General features: G+C 34.4%; 1 protein-coding gene across 1 annotated transcript; it reads left to right on the top strand.

Annotated features, from left to right (window-relative positions):
• The first annotated feature begins 2,861 nt into the window (after nucleotides 1-2,861).
• On the top strand, nucleotides 2,862-23,735 carry LOC149571117 (putative pre-mRNA-splicing factor ATP-dependent RNA helicase DEAH2). The gene is made up of 7 exons (XM_089812677.1): nucleotides 2,862-3,278; nucleotides 19,257-19,444; nucleotides 20,555-21,639; nucleotides 21,958-22,083; nucleotides 22,680-22,918; nucleotides 23,055-23,173; nucleotides 23,263-23,735. Exons 1-7 carry the CDS (start codon nucleotides 3,018-3,020, stop codon nucleotides 23,396-23,398), a joined length of 2,154 nt encoding a protein of 717 aa, XP_089668803.1. The 5' UTR covers nucleotides 2,862-3,017; the 3' UTR covers nucleotides 23,399-23,735.
• The last annotated feature ends 2,416 nt before the right edge of the window (nucleotides 23,736-26,151 follow it).

The raw sequence follows: 26,151 nt of genomic DNA, 5'->3' as shown, positions 1-26,151 counted from the left end.
GGTTGGTGTTTGAGAAATTTAAGAACAAAAATGATAGGAATTCAAATTATTAGTTTTACTGAGATTTAATCTTTTTATGAAAATATTCTTTAATTTGAGTCTCTTATGCTTCCATGTTCGTAATGTGATGGGTTGTCATTTTGGAATATCTGGAATTGACACGAGAGTAGACCTTGGGCTGTTGAGTTTGGGTTTGGCAAAAAAAACTTAAATGTATGCAATATTATTTGAATCTTTATTCATAAACTTTATCTTTCATAACACTTTTGGATGTATTTTGTAAATTTAACAAATTTTAGTTGATTCCTCTACTCTTTATAGTATGTTATTATTTTCCATATTTGTTTTTGGTAAGATATTATATGTCATTGTTGTGCTCTACTATGAACACAGATTATAATTTTTTTGCCCACTGCTCATCATGAGATTTTAATGATGGGCTTTATATTGTAGGAGAAACTATACTAGTGGCTTCCGAGGGCAGTAGAATCAAGGCCCATATTAACATCATGGAACAAATTTCTCTATCTTTCTGGAAAATACATTGTTCTCCTTTTCTACTTAATTTAAGATAAACATGCCACAATTTATTCTCTTCCAGTCCTTAGTCACGTATTAGATTAAATGGTTTGCAAATTAAGAACTTTTTATGGTATACTAAGAGCTCTAGTTCTGCTTCCTTGGTGATAATAGTATATGTTTACTTACGTAGACAGAGTAAAAAAAGTGATCACTTTACAAACTTCTTCGCAGGCTTCTTTAAATTTTCCCAAAAACTATAAACTAAGATCATATGAATTAGTCCTCAACAACCACCTTATAGATTAAATAGGACAGTTCCAATAATTTCTACTCAAATGCCAATGGATGCTTTCTAAATGTCATCTAAAATAATTTTCACCTTGATTTAACTAGCAATAATTTGAAATGAATCTACTTTACTAAAATTGTTTGCAGAGTGCTCTACAAGGGTAATTAATTTGTTATACAAGCCTTTATTCATTTTGTTTATAATACAATTCGCACTAAAGGAAGACACTCCCAACATTCTTAGCTGTAGAATGAAAAATTATGAATAAAGCTTCTTAAAATACTTAACCAATTAAATTAACAAAATCCATATGCCCATCTGCTATTCTAGTTTGAATGGAAATATGAGGAACTTGTTTCTTAAGCATACAAATTAAATTTGAGTCAATATCAACGATGGCATACAGTAATCCAATAGAGCCCTTTTTAATTTTGTGTTGCCAGCTACCAAGCTTTGACTTAATGATGTAAGTATGAGGGATTACAAAAGATTTTGAAATAAAAGCATAAATTCTCAAAGTAAAATTCCAGTCCTTAAATAACAGGCAAATTTTAGAAAAGAACCAAACACATTCCCCACATTTTGCCAAATAATTGGATCATAAAATGCATAGGGAAGACAAGGAAGTAAAAACTAATTAGTACGGTATCAACTTTGAAGATCATATGAAAATTGAAACTAGGGATTTTAAGGAAGAACATGAACACAATTATGAACAATCCATTTTTATTATTTTTTCAAGGCATTCATTAAAACACAGATTAAAAGTAAACTACATTGTTGTAAAACATTTTTTTTTCTGCAACTTAGATAGTGGACTAAAACTAGCTTAAATATTTTAACTTCATCTATATTCTGCATTCCTTGAAGCCAAAAAGATTAACAAAGAGTTGGCCGCAAAAGCTAATGAATTCAATTTTTGTACAAAAGATGGTACACATATCATTAGTTTAAAAGCTTCCACGAGTAGTCACTCCACAAAAAAATGATAAAGAATAGATATCAATAAAACGTACATTGAAAAGCCCTGTAAACTTTATTCCCTACTCATTGCTTACAATAGAAAAGGGCAAAAATAATGCTACAACAAAAAAGAAATAGTAAAACGTTTGAGCAGAATACCTAGCTTTGTTGCAACCTTCTGAAGGCAATCCAAAAATCAAAGGGGAACACCATGTTTCTTGTGCTGAAATGACACTTCCGTTAAATGCAGATGGGAGGTTTAGTTTAGTAACAAAAAGCATATTAATAAAATGATTAGGGGTTTATGCTGATGGAAAAAATATAGAAATTGGTTGAGAAAGAAAAAAATGTGGACACGACATCAATAGAGAGGCGAGAGAAGCTTGTAATGGAGTATAAGAGGGTTTGTGGAACTAAGCAAAACTGAAACAAATGAAACTTGGAACCTACAAATTCTTCATAGTCAGTACAGAATAACAAAAATCATTTCCCATACCTCTGTGCCAGAATAACAAAAATCGTTTCCCATACCTCTGTGCCCTCTAAAATCACATGGCCATTAATGTCTAACCTGTATGCCCTATGTAGTTTGCACAGTATTTTGGAGAGGGGAAGTATTCATACATGCTTTGTATGGGAGGGGCTCTCCTTTTTCTAATTAGTCGAGTGATCTGCAACAGGTGGAAGAGTTAGACAGGTGTCACAACTGCAGTCTTTGAAGTGGGTGCAATGGTGCATGTAGTACCTGCGTGGAAAAAGAACAACTTAGGAAAGCCGCATGTGAAACACGTATCTGTGAACTACTTCCAACAAATGTAATTTTTCTAATTTTCTAAATAAAATATTTAAAAGACTTCCCAGAAAAAAAAAAAGAGCCAATGGAAAAATAGAAATTAGTTATGAAAAATCTACTTTAATGGAAATATTGCTTAAAATTATAGATTTAATAGATGTTGCACTATTTTTGAAAAGAAACTAATAGCAAAATTTTAAATGAAAACTATAGTCTCCTGCCTTTGAGACTTAAAAAACAAAAACAACAACAAAACAATATTCTCCGTTGTATAAGGTTGCAAGTCTAAGTCAAATAAAGAATTCCGAAATCAACAGCAGCCATCCGTTCTCACCGCCTGACATCGACGACCGTCATTGGCCTCTCCAAGTGCTCCCCGGTTATGAACGACTATTCTCGCGTCTCTGCAAGGTCACGCGTTCGAATCCAAAGTGGTCTCCCTTCGCTTTGATGGCTTCAGAAAGAAAGAAGAAAGTGAGCCTGTTCGACGTGGTAAACGAGGATGCCCTCGTCCCGATGAAGACACAGCCCAATGGACTGGCAGGTATTAATCCATGGAACAAAAGTCCCTATTCTCAGAAATATTACGAAATACTAGAGAAGAGGAAGACCCTTCCCGTTTGGCAGGAAAAGCAGGACTTTCTTGACAAGCTAGATAAGTCTCAGACGATGATTCTCGTTGGAGAGACTGGCAGCGGTAAAACTACACAGGTAAAACCCTAGCGTTTTGATTTTTTAATTCTTTTTGGGTTGATGTTGTTATTGTTGTTAAGTTTCATATGCCTCGAGTTCATGCTTAGTGTGATTTTTATAACATTTTTTTTTCTTTTACTGTTAAATGCCATCGATTTATTAAGATTTCTATACCCGTAGTAATGTCATGGTTTGACCATAGCTATGAACGGTGGTTTTTTAAATGTAATTGGGAAGGCAGGCTTTGGAACCCCGCTCTTATTAGGTTCTTACTAAAACGGATCAAATAACTGATATAGAAATGGGATTGATTTCTTAAAATTAATGGTGTGGAATAGCGCCGATTCATTCAAAGCTCTTTGGAATGAATGAGTGAATCTACATTGCCACTAAATCATATCATTATCGATCATATATCTCTACTTAGATTATGGTGGTTTGAACGGTGAAAACTCCGCCACCAATTTTAGCTGGGGTTCAGTGTATGATCCGATCTCAACCGGGTCGACTGAATGTGGGGCAAGCGGCCTTGGCTGAGCTTGAACCCTGAATTCTTTGCAACATATTTGTGCTCTAAGGTAGGGATCTCATGATTTTAAAAGGAGCTGGAGGTCCCGTGATAAACATTTTTATTGGGCTACAAGGTTAATTGAAATCTTTTTAGCCTCAATTTTAATCTTGAGAAAAAAGTTTGTTTCCATGAAAATCATTGCTTTGAGTGATCCATAGTTGAAGAATCACTAAGAACCCTCAAGCAACTACCCTTTGTTATCTCACAGCAAGAATATTTTGTGATCCCTGTCAAAAACTGTGAGATATAATGTTTACACATGCATGTGAGATTAGGAAGTATTTTATGTCATACGAAAAGTTTAGCAAAATTCCCTCAAACAAATGCAACCTTTTTATTTCCAACCCATATCAAACCAATGCGCTGCAGCAAGAGAAACAATTTGGATATCTTAGCTAAGCTATTAAAAGGTCAATACATTATATTGTGAGAATTAGTTTCCACTCATTGGCATCGAATGGAAATTCGAAAATTTCATCAAAGGCTCAAGGTACTAATCGTTTTGAAATATTATTTAAGCATCCAAGTTACCAATTCTAAACTTCCACTGCTGTTTTGCAGAGATTGTGAAATAATTTGAATGTTCTTATTGGTCATTTCATAAAGTTTTCAAAATACATCGAAATGCTGACAAGAGGAGTAATTGATGAAAGAGATCAAAGTCATAGGTCTCTTACCCAACAAACACAATTTACCAAAGGGGGGGTATTTATATATGATTGACAGTTTTCAAAAGTTGTAGTCCGATGGAATCAGTTGTTTTAAAAACTTTCAAAAGTATCCTTAATAACCGAAGTTGTTTGTAGATGAATATTCCAAGAATGTGAAGAATTTGGTTTTAAAATTCTCATTGGAAAGTTACTCAAATTGTTCGAAATACCTATTATAAAAAACAATTTGGGTAGCTGAATGTATTTTGCAGTGGTTTGATGAAATTCTTAAAGTCACTTCAAAACCCAATAATTTTATGAATTGCTGATATCGGGCAAACTACGAAGTTCCCTAAGTGTTGCACAACTCTGGGAGGATGATGAACCAATGTAAATATACTTGTCGAAGACTTTGTCAAGCTATTGAAGTTGTGAAAGATACTGATAAGTGATTATGAAAAGAATACAAAGCAATGACAAATCAAAGACAAACTTCAAGATGGAAAAACTACAAATTACACTTTGATTTAAATGGTTAATATAATTGTTTCTCCACAACACTTATTATATGCATATCTCAGTTTGTGGCTGCGTACATTGCAGAGGAGCCCTCTCAATAAAAGGAGTAGTCACTGCCATTATAGAGATTGATTTTTGTGCTACAAACAACATTGGAAATTCTCATAGCAAGGCTAAGTAACAAAAGAATATTTTGCCACCAACCAAAGTGTGTTAAAGATTTGATTAGATACGCAGATTGAGATTGCTCTAACACAACACATGCAATATGGTTTTGGTCCCTCAAAATGCGAATGACAAATAATGTGTTCACAGTCTACATTGTGTAAGATGCTAAAGATATGTTTTTTCGTGCACAAACCTGCACCATCCCATGGAATCGGTTATTTGGCTTTCTCTAAGTTTCTCAAAAAGATGAGAAATAAAGGTAGTTATTGCTGTTGAGGTTTAATCAAATTTAGGTTTTGGAAATATTAATTTTAATTTCTGTCTATTAGATGTATAATGTTATGTTTTCCTTTAAGATGATATGATATATCTTTGCTATAACTTGTAATAACACTTATTTAATTTTTGTGGTTCAAGTTACTCTTTCAACACACACACACACACACACACACACGCGCGCACGCACGCACAGACACACACACACGCACACGCACAGACACACACACAAAGAGGCATGTTTCCCTTAGAGACATGTCTCTTGTTAATATCTTAACTCATCAGTTATTGCTTTAACATATATTTCAAATAATATTTGCTCAATGTTTATCATGATTATGATAATAATCATGTATATATATTTATGTATAATATATCTCATATATATAGTATATATATGTATAATATATATACATATATATAATATCATAAATATATCTACTTAATAATTTATTATTAATAATAATAGTGCTCCTTGATAATAATAGTGAAGGATAGATATCAAATGTTTAAGGGCAATAAGCCATTCAAACATTTGATTTCATTGATTGGAATCATCTAATCAAAGCTACAATCATTAACACTCCCTCTTAGCTAGGGAGGATGATTTGTATCCAAATAAACAGCACATTGCACTACTGTTACCTCACAATTACAATAGGAGTACGGTATGCCCAAGAATATCAACCATATGATATTTACCATACTCATATCTTTTCTTGGTATGTGCATTGACATCATGTCTCATGATGTCTACTAGAGAAGATATCTCCTACTGTCTCATTTGATATAACATCTCATAGTATCTACCCATGGTTGATATCTCATGATTAACTAGTAATCATAACATTTTATCTCTTGATCAGATTAATTCGACTAAAGCTACAACATTAACACTCCCTCTTAGCTAGGGAGGATTGTCTATTAGATCAACACACTGTACTAACGAGTAATGAGAGAGAAATATCATCTCAATATGATATTCTAGAAGATGGTGTGATGAAGAATACTAACGTAGATCCATTATTTAGATGTTACCTTGTGGTATCATCAAAGTATGGTATACAAGAATATCATATACAAGATATTCACCTTATAATTTATACAAACATCAAGTCTCATGATGCCTACCAAGGAAAAGATCTGCACATGGTGTCTTCAATACACCATGCCATACAGTAATGTAACTTCAAAAGTTACATAAGAGACATGCACTGTCATGATCTCCATAGACATTATCCATGTGACATCCATCATGATAGCAGGTTAAACTATTGTTAAGATGTTCACCTTACAATACTAGCACAAGTAAATTTTATTGAAAGATCTTCACCTCTTAGGAAGTTTTCACAAGATCATGTAATAATTCACATGACATCCACCATGAACAATATCAGAGGGGGGCCCACCATGAATATTCCCAGAAGGTGGAATAAGGGTTTTCACCTCAAATTTCTCTCTCATTGAGTAGGATGCATTAAGGCACATTTTAGAAATCATTGATGTTGAGTCCCACTCTCAGTAAGGGCTCTCATCCATACCTCCAAGCTTGTCTTCAATAATGTACTTCACTTTGGTTGAAGGCTTTGGAGAAAATATTAATTGTCAAATCTTCAGTGATAATGTACTCTAAATGAATAACACTCTAGGTATTCATCTACAATTTAAGCATTCACACAAAGGCCTTTTAGCCTACACATGGAACTTCATCTCCCGAATCATAGTCCTTTGACTACTATAGTTTCTTGATCACTAGAGAATCCATCTCGACATGGTCTACTCCCTCTAAATCAATGACCAAGATCCTCAAAAGTCAACTGAAGCATATCCTCTATCTGCTTCCTCTGTCACAGAAGCATACCTTGTTTTATAGTAACATGGGTGAACGTACTAAATTGTAAATTTATCCTTAGGCTTGGCAGGCACTAGATATAAAGATAATGTGGCTCCCTTCTAAACTTTCAAGTTCATGCATCAACCTCTTGACCTCTTCGTCCAAGGCTGCCTCTGATGTAATGGCAAACTCCCTCTAAATGGAGACTCCCTCTCAACAAGGGCAACATTCTCACTTGATTTTCAAAACAAAAATAGAGTTGATTCTAAAGTTAACCAAACAAAAAGTTAACCAAACAAGGAGCTACATGAGCTACACTGTCACACGAGCTTGTTGATACCCATCAAAAAAAGGATTTTGTATTTCTCCCTCTGTAGCTCAAGCTCTTGCTAATTTTCATATCCTCTTGGTCACAAGAGAAACCATCTCAACACGGGCCGCTCTCTTTGAACTGATCAAGATCTGCAACAGTCAATTTAAGAAAATCCTCTAGTTGCTTTCGTATCACGGAAGCTTAGTTTGCTCGCATGGTGTCAATTTCCTCTAAATCTTTGAACATTCCTAATTTCTCACTAAGACTATGTAATGCTGGAAATAAATCGATTTACCAATTGAATGGACCTCATATTCATTTGAAATAATATTTTTATTCCTCTATTTGTTCATGCCTCCATGCTAGTGGGTAGTGTACGCATAGCTTGAGCTTTTGTTTTTCTTCACAAGCAAATGACTAGATGTCTCATACTGCAATGGCTCTTCACAGTAATAATATGATACTCATATATCATATGTTAGAAGACTTGCATTGCTAATACATTGGTAGAGGAAATCAATTTCATGGAATCATGAAACCTTTTCACCCTAACACCCATTTCTAGTCTTATACTGAGTTAGGCTCAAAGTCATTTTGTTACTAAATATTACACAAACCAACTATTGTACAAGTTAGGTTGTGCTCTAGCCGTTACTTAACATGCTAGAGATTTCCCTTTCAAAACCATAAACTAGAATATGATGCAACACTACTCTTATATTTCATATGACAGAGAGAAAGAAATGTGATACATAGTTGGTTGTTTAGTGCGATTTGAGGAATACAAATTGTCTCATTCTTATAACTCCTGTTCAACATGACATTCCTTTCATGCAGGTAGTATTGTTTTATTCTTTTGTAGTTTTGAGATCGACTATCTTTCATAATAATGACAATAGTTAAGTTTTAGATGCCTTCTGAAATAATGAAATAAGATACATTCGCTGCTTATAAAATGATTAACAATTTGTTAGCACCCAATATGGACATGGTTTTAAAACTTGTAGTTTGTGTTTTCGAACCACTTTGAACCTTAGTTCAAAGTAGTTCAAAATGGTTCAGTGGTTCAGATGATTCATCTTGCAGGTTCAATACAAGCAAAGTTCAGACTCATGGTTCAAAGTACAAAATGGTTGACTCAGAAAAGTTCACAATTCATGATCAATTTTTGTCAGTCCAGTACTTTCAAAGGTTCAACAGTTCGAAGTTCAAGTGCAGAATCTTGAACCACTTCGAATTGAAGTTCGAAGCAGGTCAAACTAGTTCAAAACAGTCCAACTTGTTCATGCAGGTTTAATGATCTGTTTTGAGAGGTTCACATGTACGATTCAGTGGCTTGGTTTCAATGAGTCATTTCCCAGGTTAGAATTGCAGTTTGTTATCCCACAAAATTGGAGGCTCCATGATACAAAGTTCATATTAAGGTCAAGTTCAGAGGTTCAACATTCAGTTCACTGGTTCAGTATGTTCAAAGCACAGGTTCAACCAAAGAGCACTTGAAACAACTATTGGCATTATACATTTAAAATGTATATTGATATTCCATCTAATGTACTTGATGAAGGTTCTAAACACTTTTCTATTGCATGTTAAACAATGAGAACACATCATTAATGAGGCAACAATCAACCATATGCCAATGGGAAAACATGCATGCAAATGAATAGATTGTACCACTTAGAGCTCGTGGTTGTAGAAGATGAATGCATCTATTTGGAGCCAAGGAAATATATATTTAACATAAATGGTCTAACATTTCTATATGTTATCAGATGGGCTGTGTTTTAAAGAAAAATAGATCAAGATTTGTTGAATTCGGATGCTTGCTGTTCCAGAGAAACAGTCTCAGTGCGAGGGGCATATTAGCTCAGCTTTGGATATGTTGTTTAGAGGCAAGTTACTCATGACCTGACTGGAGTGATCTTCAAAATTATTCCTGGTTTACGAGTTATAGCTGATTGAGTAGAGTACTGTCAAAACTGTCAATGACAGTCACAAAATTATGACAGAGCCTCATCACTAGCAAATGCCACCTGTCCATGCATATATCATAGGGGTGCTCACAAAGTCCTTAATTAAATAATTAAATGCAGCCGAAGGGAAATTTTTATAGCAGGATATTATAAAGATGGGAGGCCATTGAAAATAATCAAACTTGCGGTAAAGTTTATCTTATAAAGGGCAACCTTTTTAAAAGTTAAAAGAGGATGCCAAGTTATAAAAGATTGGAGTTGATCTAATGCCCCAGGAAGATAAAAAGATGGGTTTTCTTTCAAAGAATTAGTTACACAAATTGAATTGAAACCAACAAAGAAAAGATAAATATGCAACAGCAAGTGAATGCAGGGGGTTCCATTTTTTCCTTTCCAGCAGCAAATTTTATGCTACTGTAGGGAGAGGATTCTAGTTTTCTATAGAGAGATTTTCTAGTTCTCCAGGGAAAAGAAAACAGACTTTGGAGCTGTGGCAGAACAAAGCTTTACTTTGCTAAACTTTGTGTTAGTTATTAAAGGGAATTTGATTTTGAAAATCTAATGTATGGGAGAGGGTTTTCATTTTCTTCTAGATAGTAAATTTGATGCAGCGTGTAATAAGATCTATGTAATCTTTTACATCTTAAAGAAGGGAGATTTGAAAGATGACCGCAACTAGAACTTTGTGTTTAAGCAGTTTACTTTCCACTGATTGTAATCTTTTCATAACTTTCAGTTTTCTTTAAGTGCATATGATGTTGCTGTTTTCTGAACACATTTTGATATTGAGATCCCTTTGAAGCTTTGATTCTTCTTTTTCTCAAGAGGATGGAAATTATTCCTTTGATCTTTGCCCTTCGTAATGCAGCATACAGCAAATGAACTTCGTGTAATCTGCTGTTTTCTGCTTTTCTTTCTTTTTAGTTATTAAGTTTACGCGTCTACTCTGTGTTTACAGATAGGTGCTTGAAATCCTTTCGTGCTTTCTGGTTAAAAGCATCCATAATTAATTCATTGAATATCTTACACAGGGAGCTGTACTCGATAAAATTCAGAGGAAGGTTATCAATCCAATGATAACTTGTCCAACTGTTGGTGCTGATTAGTCTTCTCACTTGGGCATTTAGGGTTATTTTTGCACGCGTTTTCTTGGAGGACAATCTGTTCACTAACACAATTATAACAATATTCTTTAGACATTATAAACACGACATATATTTTATTCAATACATCAAACTTATATGGAACTTAAATTGAGTCAATTATAGATATAGCCTTATCAAATGATACTAAATCCACACTAATAGTATATTCTTGATCAACAATGACATTGGATCATGCGCAACAACATACATCCTTAGTCCTTTTGTACATCTAGCAACAACCTTGAGGCATCCTTGTGAGGACTCGAACATCTCTCGTGTTACCTTTGTTTTACTGTGCACAATTATAGTATTGCAAAAAAGAGATCTTCGAACAAATCCCTAGAGTTGTGAGGCGATACAAGTACTCAACATTCTTCGAAGCACCTCAAGCCTTGCTTCGCACAACTTTTTAGCGATATGAACCATAGTCTTCACATCCATACCCCAAGTTCAGATTTGAACTCAAAATTAATGTTGATGTGTTGTTGGTTGCAACGGTTCTTCAACTATTAGCCTTTTTTTTAAACAATAAAGAATTTGAGTACACCATAGACTTCTGGTGGCCTCGCCCAACGAAGTAAATAGGCAAATTTTCTGCATCATAATAGTGGGCCTAGTGCTTGTTGAAAGGGTATTTCGGATCTCCTACTTGTTTTGGTAGAGAAAGCCACCATTCTTGTGGGTTTGCATCTAAGGGCCATGTAGCTTTAACGTGTCAAATAGTTGTGAGAAATGATATTCAATGTGATGTTTGAAGAATATCACTATCCTCTATCAAATTTGCCAATGCTCCAACCTTTGGTCCTATATGATCAGAATTATTTGATTTCCTAGATGAAAATCGTATGTGATCTAATATGCAATGTATGAGAACTTCATTCTCTTTGTTACATGATGATACTAGAACAAACTAAGGTCTTAGCCTTTGCCTAATTTTGCCTCCTCAAGCAGACCTAACTTTAATTTGATCAATCACTTGGTTGAACTTAAAATCATAATTAGCAGTTGCTCCCTGAATGATTTCGCCTCCTTTAGGAAACCTAACTTTAATTTTATCGATCACTTGGTTGAAGTTAAAATCATAATTATTAGTTCCGCTCTAAATTCTTACAAGCTCTCTACATCGCCTTGAATGTTTCCATTTAATGAAGGTGAGATTTTTCCAAAATGACAAGCACCGATGGAAACAAATTTAGGTACATGTGCATCTTCACATTTCTTCAACAAGGTTGTTGAGGCACTAAAAAATGCAAGGCAACTTCTGATAGGCTTTTCCTAGCCAAAGCAAGATCACATTTTGCTTCTTCCATCCGTTACTTTTCATTAAATTTCAACATACTTGATAGATCCAACTAAATTCTTTCCAAATGGACAAAATTACCCAGAAAGATATAACTACAGATTAACAAGATTAAACCTAACTCAAAAAATTGTTCAACCCATTTATGTTGGGGAGGTTTATTCTGAAACCTCATAGGCTGGTAAGGAAGCCACTTTGATACCATGTTAAGGTTTAATCAGATTTAGTTTTAGGAAATATTGCTTTTAATTTCTGTCTACTAGATGCCTAATATTATGCTTTCCTTTAAGATGATATGATATATCTTTGTTGTAACTTGTAATAGCACTTATTTAATTTTTGTGTTTCAAGTTACTCTTTCAATATAGATAGATAGATAGGGGCATGTCTCTTGTAGAGACATTTCTCTTATTAATATCTTAATTCACATTAGTTATTGCTTCAACGTATATCACGAATAATATTTGCTCAATGTATTATTGTGACTATGATAATAATTTTGTATCTATCTATCTATATATATATATATATTATGATAATAATTTTATGTATAGATAATAAATGTGTGTGTGTGTGTGTGCGCGCGCACATAATATATCTCACACATATATATAATCTACTTAATAATTTATTATCAATAATAATAATGGTCCATGATAATAATAGTAAAGGATAGATATTAAATGTTTAAGGCCAATAAGCCATTCAAACATTTGAATCATCCAATCGAAGCTACAATCATTAACACTCCCTCTTGGCTAGAGAGGATGACTTCTATCCAAATAAACAACATAGTGTACTAATATTACCTCACAGTAACATCAAGAGTATGGTATACCCAAGAAGATCAACCATATGATATTCACCATACTCATCTTTTCTTGGTATGCACATTGACATCATGTCTCATGATGTCTACTAGAGCAAATATCTCCTCATGGTGTCTCCATTGATAGTACATCTCATAGTATTTGCCCATGGTTGATATCTGCTCATGGTTAACTAGTAATCATAACAGTTTATCTCTTGATCAAATCAATCCGACTGAAGCTACAACATTAACAATTACATCTACCTAAAAACAAGAAGATTTCCACAATCCATTTGAAACTAATTCAATTATGCTTTTGCATTCGATTGTGTGAGTATTTTTGCATTGAAGTTTTGGATCACACTTTGTGATCCATCATCAGTATATGACGTTGATGATGAATCACAGAGTGTGATTCGAAATGTCAATGCAAAAATATTCTCACAATCAAATCCAGAAGCACAATTGAATTAGTTACATCTACCTAGTTTAACCAACTATCCATCTAAAGAGGTAGATGCACTATCATTTTTAGAAGTGGAGATGAAGTTGATGCTAGAAGTGTATGACAAAGACCTTTTGGAGCCGCTTCAAGATATTCCAAACAAATGCAATTATCGGGTGTATAGCCAAGTTTTACAATTCACGTCAATAATCTCCCTATTATGCACCACAAAACGAGAGGTTTATAACAACACATTGGCATCCATTGAGCCTTATCAATACAATGATTGTATCAAATATAATATTTGTAAATACCTTGTTCTTGACATACAGTGCGGAATCATTTTCAACGTGATTGTTTAATGGAGTGACCCAAAAGAAATATGGTTTTATGCTGCCCAATGATCTCAAAAAATACAAGACCTGCAAAATATTCTCATTAATACGATGATCATTGATAACTAAAGATTGCCTCATAAAGAAATCATTTCTTGGAATGACATGATCAGAGAGTTTGCACAAGATGGATTTGTTGAGATGCATGCTAAATGTAGAAATCACAAACAACATGACTCATTGGTTCATAGTTTGCCTCAATGGCATTATCCTCTCGGTGAATGCAATGATCAAATGTGAAGGAGTGGATCAGCCTACAGGTATGAACAATCATCAAAGCAAAATGGTGCGAAGCTTTTGTTAGATAATTTGCTGATGTGTTGGTACAGATATATAGAAAATGTATAATTAGAGGCCCTTTGAAAATATTCTCCCAAATAAATGTGGTCATACATCATTGTGCTCTATAAGGAAAATTAATTAATTAAAATCAGAAGTTTGAGAATGCGCATAATCCTTTTCAAAATGTTTCAAAGATTTATGAAATGATTGTTGGAAATATACATAATTAGTTTGCTTAGAAATGTTTATAAAATGCAGTCAAATGCGTATAACTTTTATAAGAAAAGGAGCTTTTTGAAAACCATGACAAAAAGTCTGATTCAAATATGGGGCAAGTTGGTGAAGTTTGATTATATGCAGTTTTGAAGAGTTGCCAAAGTTGTTAAAAAGGCCGATAAAAATAAATAGCAAGGTAGTAGTTATTATAACTACCCATGTTGTTCCTTTCCAAACCACGAGGGGTGTTGGATAAAGGTGATATCTTTGGCAGTTCTACATAGATGGAAGCAAAGCTAAATTGGCAAATGTGAAATGACCTCTCATTTCCTTGGTCGTTGTACAAATAAAAACACCTGTGAAAAATGACAAAGAATGAGCACTACCAAATGTTATGATTTCCAAGACTTTAGTAGATTGCCTCTGTAAGACATGAAATCACTCAAACAATAACCTCGTGTCAGCTCATGGAGCCCATCAAAGCACAAGTATTCTTTGAAAACATGCCTTAAAAAATGGCAACTCATAGGAATGAATAAAATGATAGAGGGATGCACACAAAGTGAATTTTACCAGAAATATCTCAAAATATTTGAATTGGATGGACACATGAATATGTAGACCATTTTTTAGTAAAAGCAGGAGTGAACCTAAAACAATCATCATTAAGGATCAAAGCGAGAGGACAAAGAAAAGATTATTATTGAAACAAGCGCCTTACAAGAAATGGCTTGAACTAAGTAGTCATCTTGAATGATCGAGAAATGTGGTGAAGATGATGTTTGTGATTTCTGCATTTGAAGGTAATATGACGTTCGCACCGTTGACATTTATGTAAATGTGACTATGTCACTCATTGTAATTAAAGTTGGAGTTTGGGGTCTATAATTGTAAAAGTTTGGTAAATTTTATTTTTCTTCCAAAAAGGTTGGGTTACTCTAAGTGATTACTTGGGTATTTATACTAAGTGGTTGCTCTAGGTAGTTATTGTAAGTAGTTGTCTTAGGTAACCCATGTTAGGTAGTTATCATAAGTATATAGGCAAAGGAGTTGGGTGGTTAAAATAAATGGTTACTTGGTAGTTATTTGAGAATAGTGTGAATATAAGGCTTATGTAATATAAAGAGAGACTTTTTGGTAAAGGGGAAATTACGAAGAAATTTCCAAAGAGACTTGGTTTTACACCATGTGGAAAAGTGTTTTTGATTTTGTATATTTTCAAAAAGATAATAAAGAATGCATTTAGTCGTATGTCTCAAACGTGTTCATCAATTATTATTGCTTACTTCTTGTATGTGAAGTTGATGATCTCTTCTGTAATGGTGGAGTTTTGTAGTCTTTTCTATCTATGTAATTGATTTGATGAAATGCATTCATCTCTTCGTATCTTGATGTGAGTGTATTGGAATAACCTATCTTTTTGTATGTCAAGATTTGCTATCCTTTTTTTTGTCATCATTGCATCTATTCTTAAAACCCATTTATAATCATTTTATATTGAGAAATCCTACCTAGTATTCATATGTCTATCACTGAGGCTCCTTTTGCCTATCTTATTTCAGTTTTATGTGTTATACTCCGCCATAGGGACAATTGAATAATAGAGTGTCTCCAGTATGTGAGCCCACTCTTTATACATAACATTGAACTTATAGGATTCTTTCCCATAAACGGCAACAATCTGTCACATAGAATATTTAACATATTTGAAAGCCTTTATTTGGCATTGTCTTGAGAACCTAGGTGCATCTCCAGTAGCTTTTGCAAGAGGAACAATGGTATCTGATTCTCAAGCATGCTCAGATCCCTCATATCTAAACTTCTTCCCAATCGCTTCACATCTGAGGACACATTTGAAGAAGCTTGATCCACCTATTTGACGTAGAACTATACCACTCTATTACAAAGGAAGCATCCAAGGCCATTATCCGTGCCAGGGCTTCATCCAAATATTGTGAGAGCACGCCTTGATCCATCTCTCATGCTTCTTCATCTCGCTTGCTAAATATTCAAATGCATGATCCCTTGGAATTCTCTTCTAGAATCTTTGAGCAGTAGCCACTTCATATTTCTCCCTTCTGGACATATAGTTATGCTTTCATTGCCAACAACTTATGTGTAATCTTCTATACAAACCCAAGCATTGATATCCATTTATCAAGGTGACTTTTACTTTTTCAAGACATTGATTTAAAGCATTAAAATATTACAGTAGGTAGGTGTACTCAACATGCTCTGATGGCTGATAAGATGGTCATGGTGGTCATGATTGGAAGGAATTCTAAACTACAGGAAACCATATGTCACTTTGATCATTTCTCTAAGTAACTAAAATATTATATTGAAATTTTGAAAAATTGTAAGAGACAATTCTGACACGGCCTCATTTATGAAACACGTAGAAATGGGTCTTGTAAGTTAATGTACATTTCATATAAATTGTGGTAAGGATTTACTCTTACTTCGACTCACATGAGATATTTTATTGATTTTGAGATGACTGATCCAATCCTGTGATTATAAGCTTTGTGAATGTGCACAAAATGTTTAAGTTTTAAATTGAAAACTAACTATTTTTAAATTGAAAACTAGCTTCCCAATTTTAATGAGGCAGTTGAGGAAGTTTTATAGGTGATGCTTTTAATTGGAGGTCTTAAATATTATCAGGATTTATTTCTCATTGACATGCCTAACAAACTAGGCATGAGTGATTACTGGACATATTTATGAAGGTGAACAACAAAAGATTGTGTTGTTATAATAAAGGAGAATGACAAGGGTTGTTGTTGTAGGCTTTTAATGATTTTTAATCTCATCAACTTTTGTAATTCGTCTTTTTGGATTTAATATTATTAACATCTGACTGAATTGACAAATAAAAAATATTGAAAAATGCTTCGCAGGAATATGATCTGGTTTTACTTAATTTTTAGTCTAATTTGGGATAAGGTCGCGCACACAATTAAAAACTTGGACAATTTACATGTGTGATTGGTCCTATGATCTTTGATACCTACTTATCTTTTATTACCATTGCGTCTAAAATAACAGTGTTTATAAAATGAACCTTGAAGATCTATTGTATTCAGAAAGGAGGTTTATAACTTTCTAGAGAATATGACAAACCCATGTAGATGAACAACCATTAAATATGTATATGGCATTGATGTCATGACATAAAACTAATGCATACAAGTAAGAAATACTTTGCAACAATAAGATCAAATACAATTCTAAGTATTTTATATATTCATTTTATGTACATAGAAGATGCAATAAGATACATGACATTAATCTCCTTGAACCCCACTTGGAGAGGTAAGATCATGAAAACCAAAGTATCAATGACCAATTATTAAACATGTCTGTGCATAAATGTTCATTATGAATTATATGATCATTAAAATTATTTTAAGTAAATGTTAAACTAGCTCACTAGATTAATAGGGATCCAGTCAAATGGATGACAGATTTATAATATCATGAACATAGGATTATATACAGTAGTTTTCGACAAGTCTCCTCGACATAGAATAAGGCAATTTAGGGTCTTCTTGGAGAAACTTTATCAAAATTCATTTCCATAAAGTATTGAAAGTAGCATAGAAAGATGAACCAAAATATTGTATGTGTATAAGCTCTCTCTGTCTCTCTGTCTCTACCTCTTTCCATTCAGATCTCTCCTTGTGTCTATTGTATAAAAATATGGAACTTGATTATCTTCTTGATTTAAAGATTTTGTTTTTGTCATACTTTGATACTTGGTAAGTGTACAACTTTTTTTATTGGCCTTCTGCATCTCTTTGGTGTACCCATTGCACACTAAGGTGCGATTGCTAGTAAATATTAAAATGAGAGCAAGGAGAGTGTGGAATTGGAGATTCTAATTTTAGGTACAATTTATGATGGTACCACTACAATTGAAAAAAGTTACAGTATTGCGACCCCTTATTGTCCATTGAAAGCTCAAAATAATTATTGAGAACTTGAAAAATTTGAAAGATTTGCTCACCTTTAAAAGCTAAATATTCTTTGTGCAGCTATTTGTAGCCTGCTGGTGTAGGTCTTACTCCTCTGTAGTCCTCACCTTCAAAAAACATGAAGCAACCTTCAAAACCCAACAATGGCAGCTTGGAGGGAAAAAATGCTGTTCTTGGTGTTTGTGTTTTTTTCAAATGAGCTGCAAACGTAAAAATCCTCAACTTTAGGAACAGTGGACTGGTTGCAAGCTGTTTTTGATGGTTTTTTTTTTGAAAGTTGAAAATCTCTTTTGGCCCTGGTGGCTATGGGTACGCAGGGATTCTTCTGGGTTTGCCCAGGTGGTACCTTAGGCGTATTTGGGAGTGTACCTGCACTGGACTGAAACCAAGACCTAATCACACATGAACCCAGGTGAAAATATGAGAACCCAGGAACATGGCTTAAATGCCCTGGTCAAGGTTTGTCTAAACTGCAAAAGATTGATGTCACTTGTCCTGATCTTGCCCCCTTAGTTTAGCATCTATTCAAGTGGTGCAAACTGCCGCTGGAATTGAACCTTGCTAGATGGTATAAGATTCCTAAATTTTACATGTCAATAAAGCTCCATTGATATAGCTGATGGTGCATTAAATTTGCATTTTAACCCTTCTTTGACAAAAGTAAAAGCTAGTCTTACCGTGTATTTTAATTTTAGGAGTCTTGATTTTGTATGTCCGAGCTTCTTAAGAAAATTTATTATTTAGAAAGTCTTAGTGCGTTTCTGTTTGGAAAATTGTCTTGGTTATCTTTTATTGCTTTGAAATCAGTGTTCTAACTGTGTAATCTAAAGCTACAAAATAAACCCTAAACATCTTCATCAGAAATAAATATCTGTATTGCATGGTTAGTGTTATTTCTTTCTTTTTATGCTTAATAGATATTTAATGTTGTCCTTAGTAGGTTCCATTTTTTAAATGCTAAATCTTTATCAGATAAGTTGGGAATGATAGCATTGCATAGTTCGTGGGCAAATAAATTCTCTGCATAATTTCTCATGTATGCAGCAGATGTTTATGTTTGGTCGCTATGCTTTTATCTTCTGTGCCATAAATTTTTCTGACATTAACTTTTCTTACAGATTCCTCAATTTGTGGTAGAAGCTGGGTATACAAACAATAGAAAGCAGATTGCTTGTACCCAACCTCGCAGAGTGGCTGCAATGTCAGTTTCTCGTCGTGTAGCAGACGAAATGGATGTGATAATTGGTGAAGAAGTTGGATATAGCATTCGTTTTGAAGATTGTAGCAGTTCAAAAACTGTTTTAAAGTATGAACCTAAGAAATTTTAATTGTCTAGAAATTCGCCATTTAAAGCAAATCTTGCAAAGTAGCAATTTTTAAGAGTATCATACTTTATCTTAATGTATTACTATTAAATTGAATCAAGAATGTTCTTAATACCAAGGGAAGGACAGGTTGGTTTCTCTATGAACAGGTTAAAAGTAAAACAGAATAGTTCTGTGGAATATAGATTTGCATCTCTCTGCCCTTTATTTTAGGCTTCTGAGCATTTGAAATTACCTTTCAAGAATTAGTCAGTAAAAAATCACTTCTCCATTTGTCAAAAATTCTCCACAGTTGTTTGCAACTCTCACCCACTTGTTTTAGGCTCCTAAGCATTTGAAGTTACCTCATAGAGTGAAAAGAATTATTGAGTTAAAATGACTAGAATCCTATTGAGAAGAAATCCCCTGAAGTTGCCTTAACTGGTGGTGCAAACCTCCAGTCCTCACTCTCTGCTGTTCAAATATGCCATCTACTAAATTCACAGCTCTGAATTTCAAGGAGTAGAAGGTACATGAAATTGCTGAGGGAAATTCGGAGTTGTAGCTCCTTCCATTAAACTTTGTACGCTAAGACTATTGAATTTTCAAGTGAATTTGGAGTTCCAATTCCTATGGGCTAGTCTAGAATAGCTGATTGGTTGAACTTGCATTTTATCTAACTTGGAACAGAGCTCACTTTAATATGTATTGACAATTGAGCTTTGTGTGGTAATACTATAAGATGCTTTCTGTTTTTGTTGCATATAATGATAAAGTCAGGAGTCAGGTCAAGTCAGACTACCCTGTGTGCTTGGCACATGAGCTCTCTCTGTCTCTCTCTATCTCTCTCTCTCTCACACTCACACACACACACACACATGCACAACTGCACAAATGCACAAGCATGCACCCTGCACAACTGCACAAATGCACAAGCATGCACCCTGCACACATACAAATTTTGTTGCTTTGTGCTAAAGCATAATCTTATAGGTGCATAAGCTTCATTCCTTCCTTGCTTCTTTTAAATGTTCAATTTCAGAATAACAACTGCAGTGATATTTTCATCATTTGTTTCTTGGTAATTGGGGTATTATTCACACTTCTTCCAGGTATTTGACAGATGGTATGCTTCTCAGAGAAGCAATGACTGATCCTCTTTTAGAGCGTTACAGAGTGATAATTCTGGATGAAGCACACGAAAGGACATTGGCTACAGATGTTCTCTTTGGACTTCTTAAGGAAGTTCTTAAAAATAGGCCTGATTTAAAGCTTGTTGTGATGAGTGCAACTTTGGAAGCTGAAAAATTTCAAGCATATTTTAGTGGGGCCCCTCTTATGAAAGTGCCTGGAAGATTACATCCAGTTGAGATATTTTATACTCAAGAACCTGAGAGGGATTATTTAGAAGCTGCAATCAGGACAGTTGTCCAAATACACATGCGCGAACCTCCTGGAGACATCCTTGTATTTCTTACTGGTGAGGAGGAAATAGAAGATGCTTGTAGGAAAATAAAAAGGGAGGTGCAGAATTTGGGTGATCATATTGGTCCTTTGAAAGTTGTTCCTTTGTACTCAACTCTTCCACCAGCCATGCAGCAGAAGATTTTTGAGCCAGCGCCACCACCCACAAAGGAGGGTAGTACTCCTGGTCGTAAAATTGTTGTGTCCACCAATATTGCTGAAACATCTCTGACTATCGATGGAATTGTTTATGTGATTGATCCCGGATTTTCAAAACAGAAAGTCTATAATCCTCGGGTACGAGTAGAATCATTGCTTGTTTCTCCTATATCAAAAGCAAGTGCACATCAGAGAGCAGGACGTGCGGGTCGTACACAAGCTGGGAAGTGCTTCAGACTTTACACAGAAATAAGTTTTCAGGATCAGCTGCAGCCACAGACATACCCTGAGCTTTTGCGATCTAACCTGGCAAATGTTGTTCTTACTTTAAAGAAACTAGGCATTGATGACCTCGTACATTTTGATTTTATGGATCCTCCTGCTCCAGAAACATTGATGCGTGCATTAGAGCTTTTAAACTATTTGGGTGCTTTGGATGAAGATGGAAATCTGACAAAACTGGGAGAGCTGATGAGTGAGTTTCCACTGGATCCACAAATGTCCAAGATGCTAGTCATCAGCCCTGAGTTTAACTGCTCCAATGAGATTCTTTCTATCACTGCTATGCTTTCAGGTACTTCAAAATCGTTAATTTTTCCCTAAATCTGCTGTCGTGTGTATTGCCTGTTTTTTTGGTCAGTCATTAGGTCCTGAAGAATTGCTCTGTTATTAGTGTGTGGTGGGTCTTGGCTCTTGTCAACATTAGATGAAATGCCATGTAGCTAAAGTGCAGTCTGTTGGTCTTTGACATAGATTCTTTAAGTTTAGCCATGATGCAGATAGCTGCAGTTCTCTATTCACCACTCATGGTGCATGTGGTGTGATCTCGAATCTATGCGTTTGCTGACCTTCCATGGGCCTCATCTGTGATGACAATGTTTTCTTTCTATAGTCCCAAATTGCTTTCTCCGGCCACGGGAGGCCCAGAAAGCTGCAGATGAAGCAAAGGCTTGTTTTACACACAGTGACGGGGATCACCTGACGCTGCTAAATGTCTATCATGCATTCAAGCAAAACAGTAAGTATTATTTGTTCCACCAAATATTTGTTTCTAGTTAATTTGAATGCCTGCCATTATAATAACAAAGTACTAGCTGTATTTGGTTCTGCTAAATATCATGCATACAAGCTATTTGTTTCTAGTTAATTTGAATGCCTGCCATTATAATAATAAAGTACTAACTATATTTGATTCTGCTAAATAATTGGTTGCAGTCAGTTGTCCTATAGTGTGTATACTCCTTTTTGATTGAATTTCATTTACTGATTAACACACTTTTTGGTCAATAACCAGCTATTAATTTTTTCCTCCTAGATGAGTCTTTGGTTTCTTTCCAAGAGATTGCTTGACCTGATTTGTGGTTCTCTTAATTTCTTCTCTTTCTTACAAAAGCAATTTGCATGTTTTCTATGTGCACGGTGACATATTTTTCAATTCCTTTGTCAATACTCCTCTCGATTATTATATGTGGGAATTATTATTGTTCTAGCATTTATTAAACATATCAAGAGTTGTCCAGAAGAGAAAAACTAGTTGCATGGATGGAAATGATTTGCTTATTGATGAATTTTATTATTATTTTGGGTTTCTTGGTTGCCCTTGTGGGTTTGCAGATGAAGATTCCACTTGGTGCTTTGAAAATTTTATAAATTCAAGGGCACTCAAGGCTGCTGACAATGTGAGGCAACAACTAGTTCGCATCATGATCAGATACAATCTTAAGTTGTGTAGCACTGATTTTAAAAGCCGTAACTATTATCTTAATATACGCAAGGCAATGCTAGCAGGATATTTTATGCAAGTGGCTCATCTTGAGCAAACTGGACATTATCTTACAGTGAAAGACAATCAGGTGCAAAATAGTTTGTTGAAGTGGATTTTGTCTTTTGAACTCAATCATTAGTGTTTATTGTAATTTGGATCACTCATTTTTCAGCTCTGGTGGATTACTTATGCTCTTTACTAATTACTTGGTTTGTAATTTACAGGTTGTACATTTACATCCATCAACCTGTCTTGATCACAAGCCAGAATGGGTCGTATATAATGAGTATGTTTTGACAAGTAGAAATTTCATTCGCATTGTCACTGATGTCAAAGGAGAGTGGTAAGTGCTATTCTTTTTAGTGCTTGTTCTTGTTCGGTAATGCTTTTCATCCAATGTGATTTTTAATCAATGGGTTTCTGGTGGAACAGGTTGATAGATGTTGCTCGTCATTACTATGAACTTAGCAACTTTCCCAATTGTGAGGCAAAGTGTGTGCTGGAGAGGCTTTATATCAGACGTGAAAGGGAGAGATTGGAAAAGAATCGGAGGAAGAATATTTCTTAAATCATCTTTTAAGATTACAATCTTACATCAGTATATTTTAAGAGAAGTTTTTAGACGTCTTATAAAGTATAGATGCAAATTAAACGATCCCAAGATATGGGTTGGGAATTTCTTTACCACAAATATTCAAGGAATGCTGTTATATTTATAGGCAAAGCTATCTTATTATTCTATGCATCTTTAGATGATATTCTCAGATTTCTTCATCAGGAGTATTCTTGGAAAGGTTGTAGCTTCGTTTGTTAAATGTTAGTATTCAAGAATCTGACTGAGTATTCTGCCACATCTGTCGGTTGTTGTTTCTATTTATTTAAAAAAAATCTGATTATCATTGACATATGCTTTACTGCTGTAAATGCCAATTTGACATTTATGGTTTTTTCTTCCTTTTAGAGGTCATCCTGAGATTTTCTTATTTGAGCATTTACATTTTCGATGGGGGATTAACAAAGAGGATATTGAGGGATGCTGATTAAATGCTTCCTTACAAAGTCGTCAAACTAAACAATGAAATGGTGGCCACAAGATGACATGCTATTTGACTTCAAATTGCGTTTGGAAGATATGATATGGAGAGATGGATTTCTGTTCTGGCTGGTCAATTTGTTGACAACACTCTTCTAAACACCCTTCTAAAGTTTGTGCTTTTTTTGTTTATATGATACCATGGCTGGAGAACAGTGATCCCAAGCCTTTGACCTTGTGTTTATACCGTATGGTATTTCAAGTAATCGAATTGTTTCAAAACACATACAGAGAGGAAGGTTAAGATCCTTGTTTGTGGAAAAAATCCTATATTTCTGTTTGTTTGTAAGAAAATAATTCAAAATCTCATTGGTTGTCTGCCAGGCTTGTTTTTATGTTTTCACTAGTTGTATAGTTGTTTAGTAGAATCCTTTGACAATTTACGCACTCCTTTATTTTCTTGTATTGATCAAAGCTAAAGTATTACGATGAAAATAAATGGCAGTCCAAAGAGAGGACTGCATAGGGAAAGAGAGCACCACAGCAAGAGTACAAAAATATCTTGGTATTAACTAGCAAAGATACCCCACCATGGTCCAGAAGTTCGTACAACCAACTGAAACATAACAACTCTTGAAACATGATAGCAAGTCCAAAGAAAGGACTGCTCAGGAAAGAGAAGAAGAGCAAGGCACAAACGACAAGAGAACAACATATCAACATATCATAATAGTATCTAGTTGATACATTTTAGCATTATCCATAAGCTCATATAACCAATTGATTGATAACTATTCTTGAAATATAAAATAGACATCTTGATGCATGATGTGATATTAAACAATGGAATATCTGTAATATTGCTATCAGGATTTAATTGTGTGATTTTGCGTCAAACTCAATCACCCATGTTTCATGAGTAGTGATTCAACATGAATCCATCTCTCGTGAGAATAAATGGAACACTTAGCACTCATTGGATCTAGGTGATTATGTCCTGTCCCGGTGCTTCACCCCTGTGAGCATCAACTAGATCCAATGAGTGCTAAGTGTTCCATTTATTCTCACGAGAGATGGATTCATGTTGAATCACTACTCATGAAACATGGGTCATTGAGTTTGACTCAAAATCACACAGTTAAATCCTAATAGCAATATCACAATTTGGCTTGATGTGGAAATTATCTCCTACTTATCAATGGAATATCTACTTCCTCGTGCAAAATATGATTACAAAATAAATATGGAGCATAATATATTCTCATAGTATGGTAGTAATCACATTCTTACAGAGTCAAATATCAAAGATTGCCTAGTTGGTAGATATGATTGTATAGATGTTTAGTATAATCAATTTTGGCATACTATCTATAAGTTGTGTATAGAATGTATATTATTGTATGAGCACTAAGCTCCATTGTAATACAACTCCTAACAAGATTGAGACCTCTAACAAGCTCTAGTCCTGTAACAAGGACGTACTAAATGTATGTAATATACTCCAAACAAGGTCAACACTCGGAGTATTTTTAGATTAGTGCATTTTTTGTGGGTAGCATCCCCACTAGGGTGTTCCCTTGGCTAGGGTTTTCTAAGTTAACAATCATGGTGTTATGGGTTTCTTGATGTTGAATAATATATTTTCTAGTTTATTCATTTATGCATGCATATGGTTAAGCGCTGAATACATTGTTGAATTAAAAGTGTTGGAATAATGATTTACCCCCTCTCAGTACTCTCTATTTCTAACAATTGGTATCAGAGCTTAGTTACTTCGAATAAGTTTAACAACTTGAGGAAGATCCCAATGGATATAATAGATTTGCAAAACAACTATGCAACAACACTTTAAAAATTGGATCAAACAAATGATGAAAATGAAAGGTCAAAAAGTAAACTCAAGGATGCACAAGATTACATCAAGAAGTTAAGGACTAGATTTATGTTTCAATGAAAGGAAAGATTTAGCAAAGAAGATCAAGGAATCATATTTATTTACAAAACTCAAGAAAAAATTAAGCACTCAATCATGCTGTTGAAGTTGCATCACTTTATCTGGTCAAGATATTAGATGAGAGCACATTTGAAAAAGTTGAACTTGAAATAGATCTAAAAGGTAAAATCGATGAATGCAAGGTTTGAAGCACTCAACTTATGAAGCTAACCTCTGAATTTGATGATTCAAAGCTTAAGTACAACGAATTTTGAAAAGTGTACTAACATTGTGAAAGGTGAGCTGGTTGAGACCAAGTTACATCTTGGTAAGTTATATTCAAGTATTAATAAAC

Source organism: Cupressus sempervirens, chromosome 2 (genome assembly GCF_028749045.1).
Source record: "Cupressus sempervirens isolate cs-2001-9-10 chromosome 2, ASM2874904v1, whole genome shotgun sequence".
Taxonomy (NCBI): domain Eukaryota; kingdom Viridiplantae; phylum Streptophyta; class Pinopsida; order Cupressales; family Cupressaceae; genus Cupressus; species Cupressus sempervirens.
Note: the sequence above shows the minus strand (reverse complement) of the source record. Positions and strands in the feature narration are given on the sequence as shown.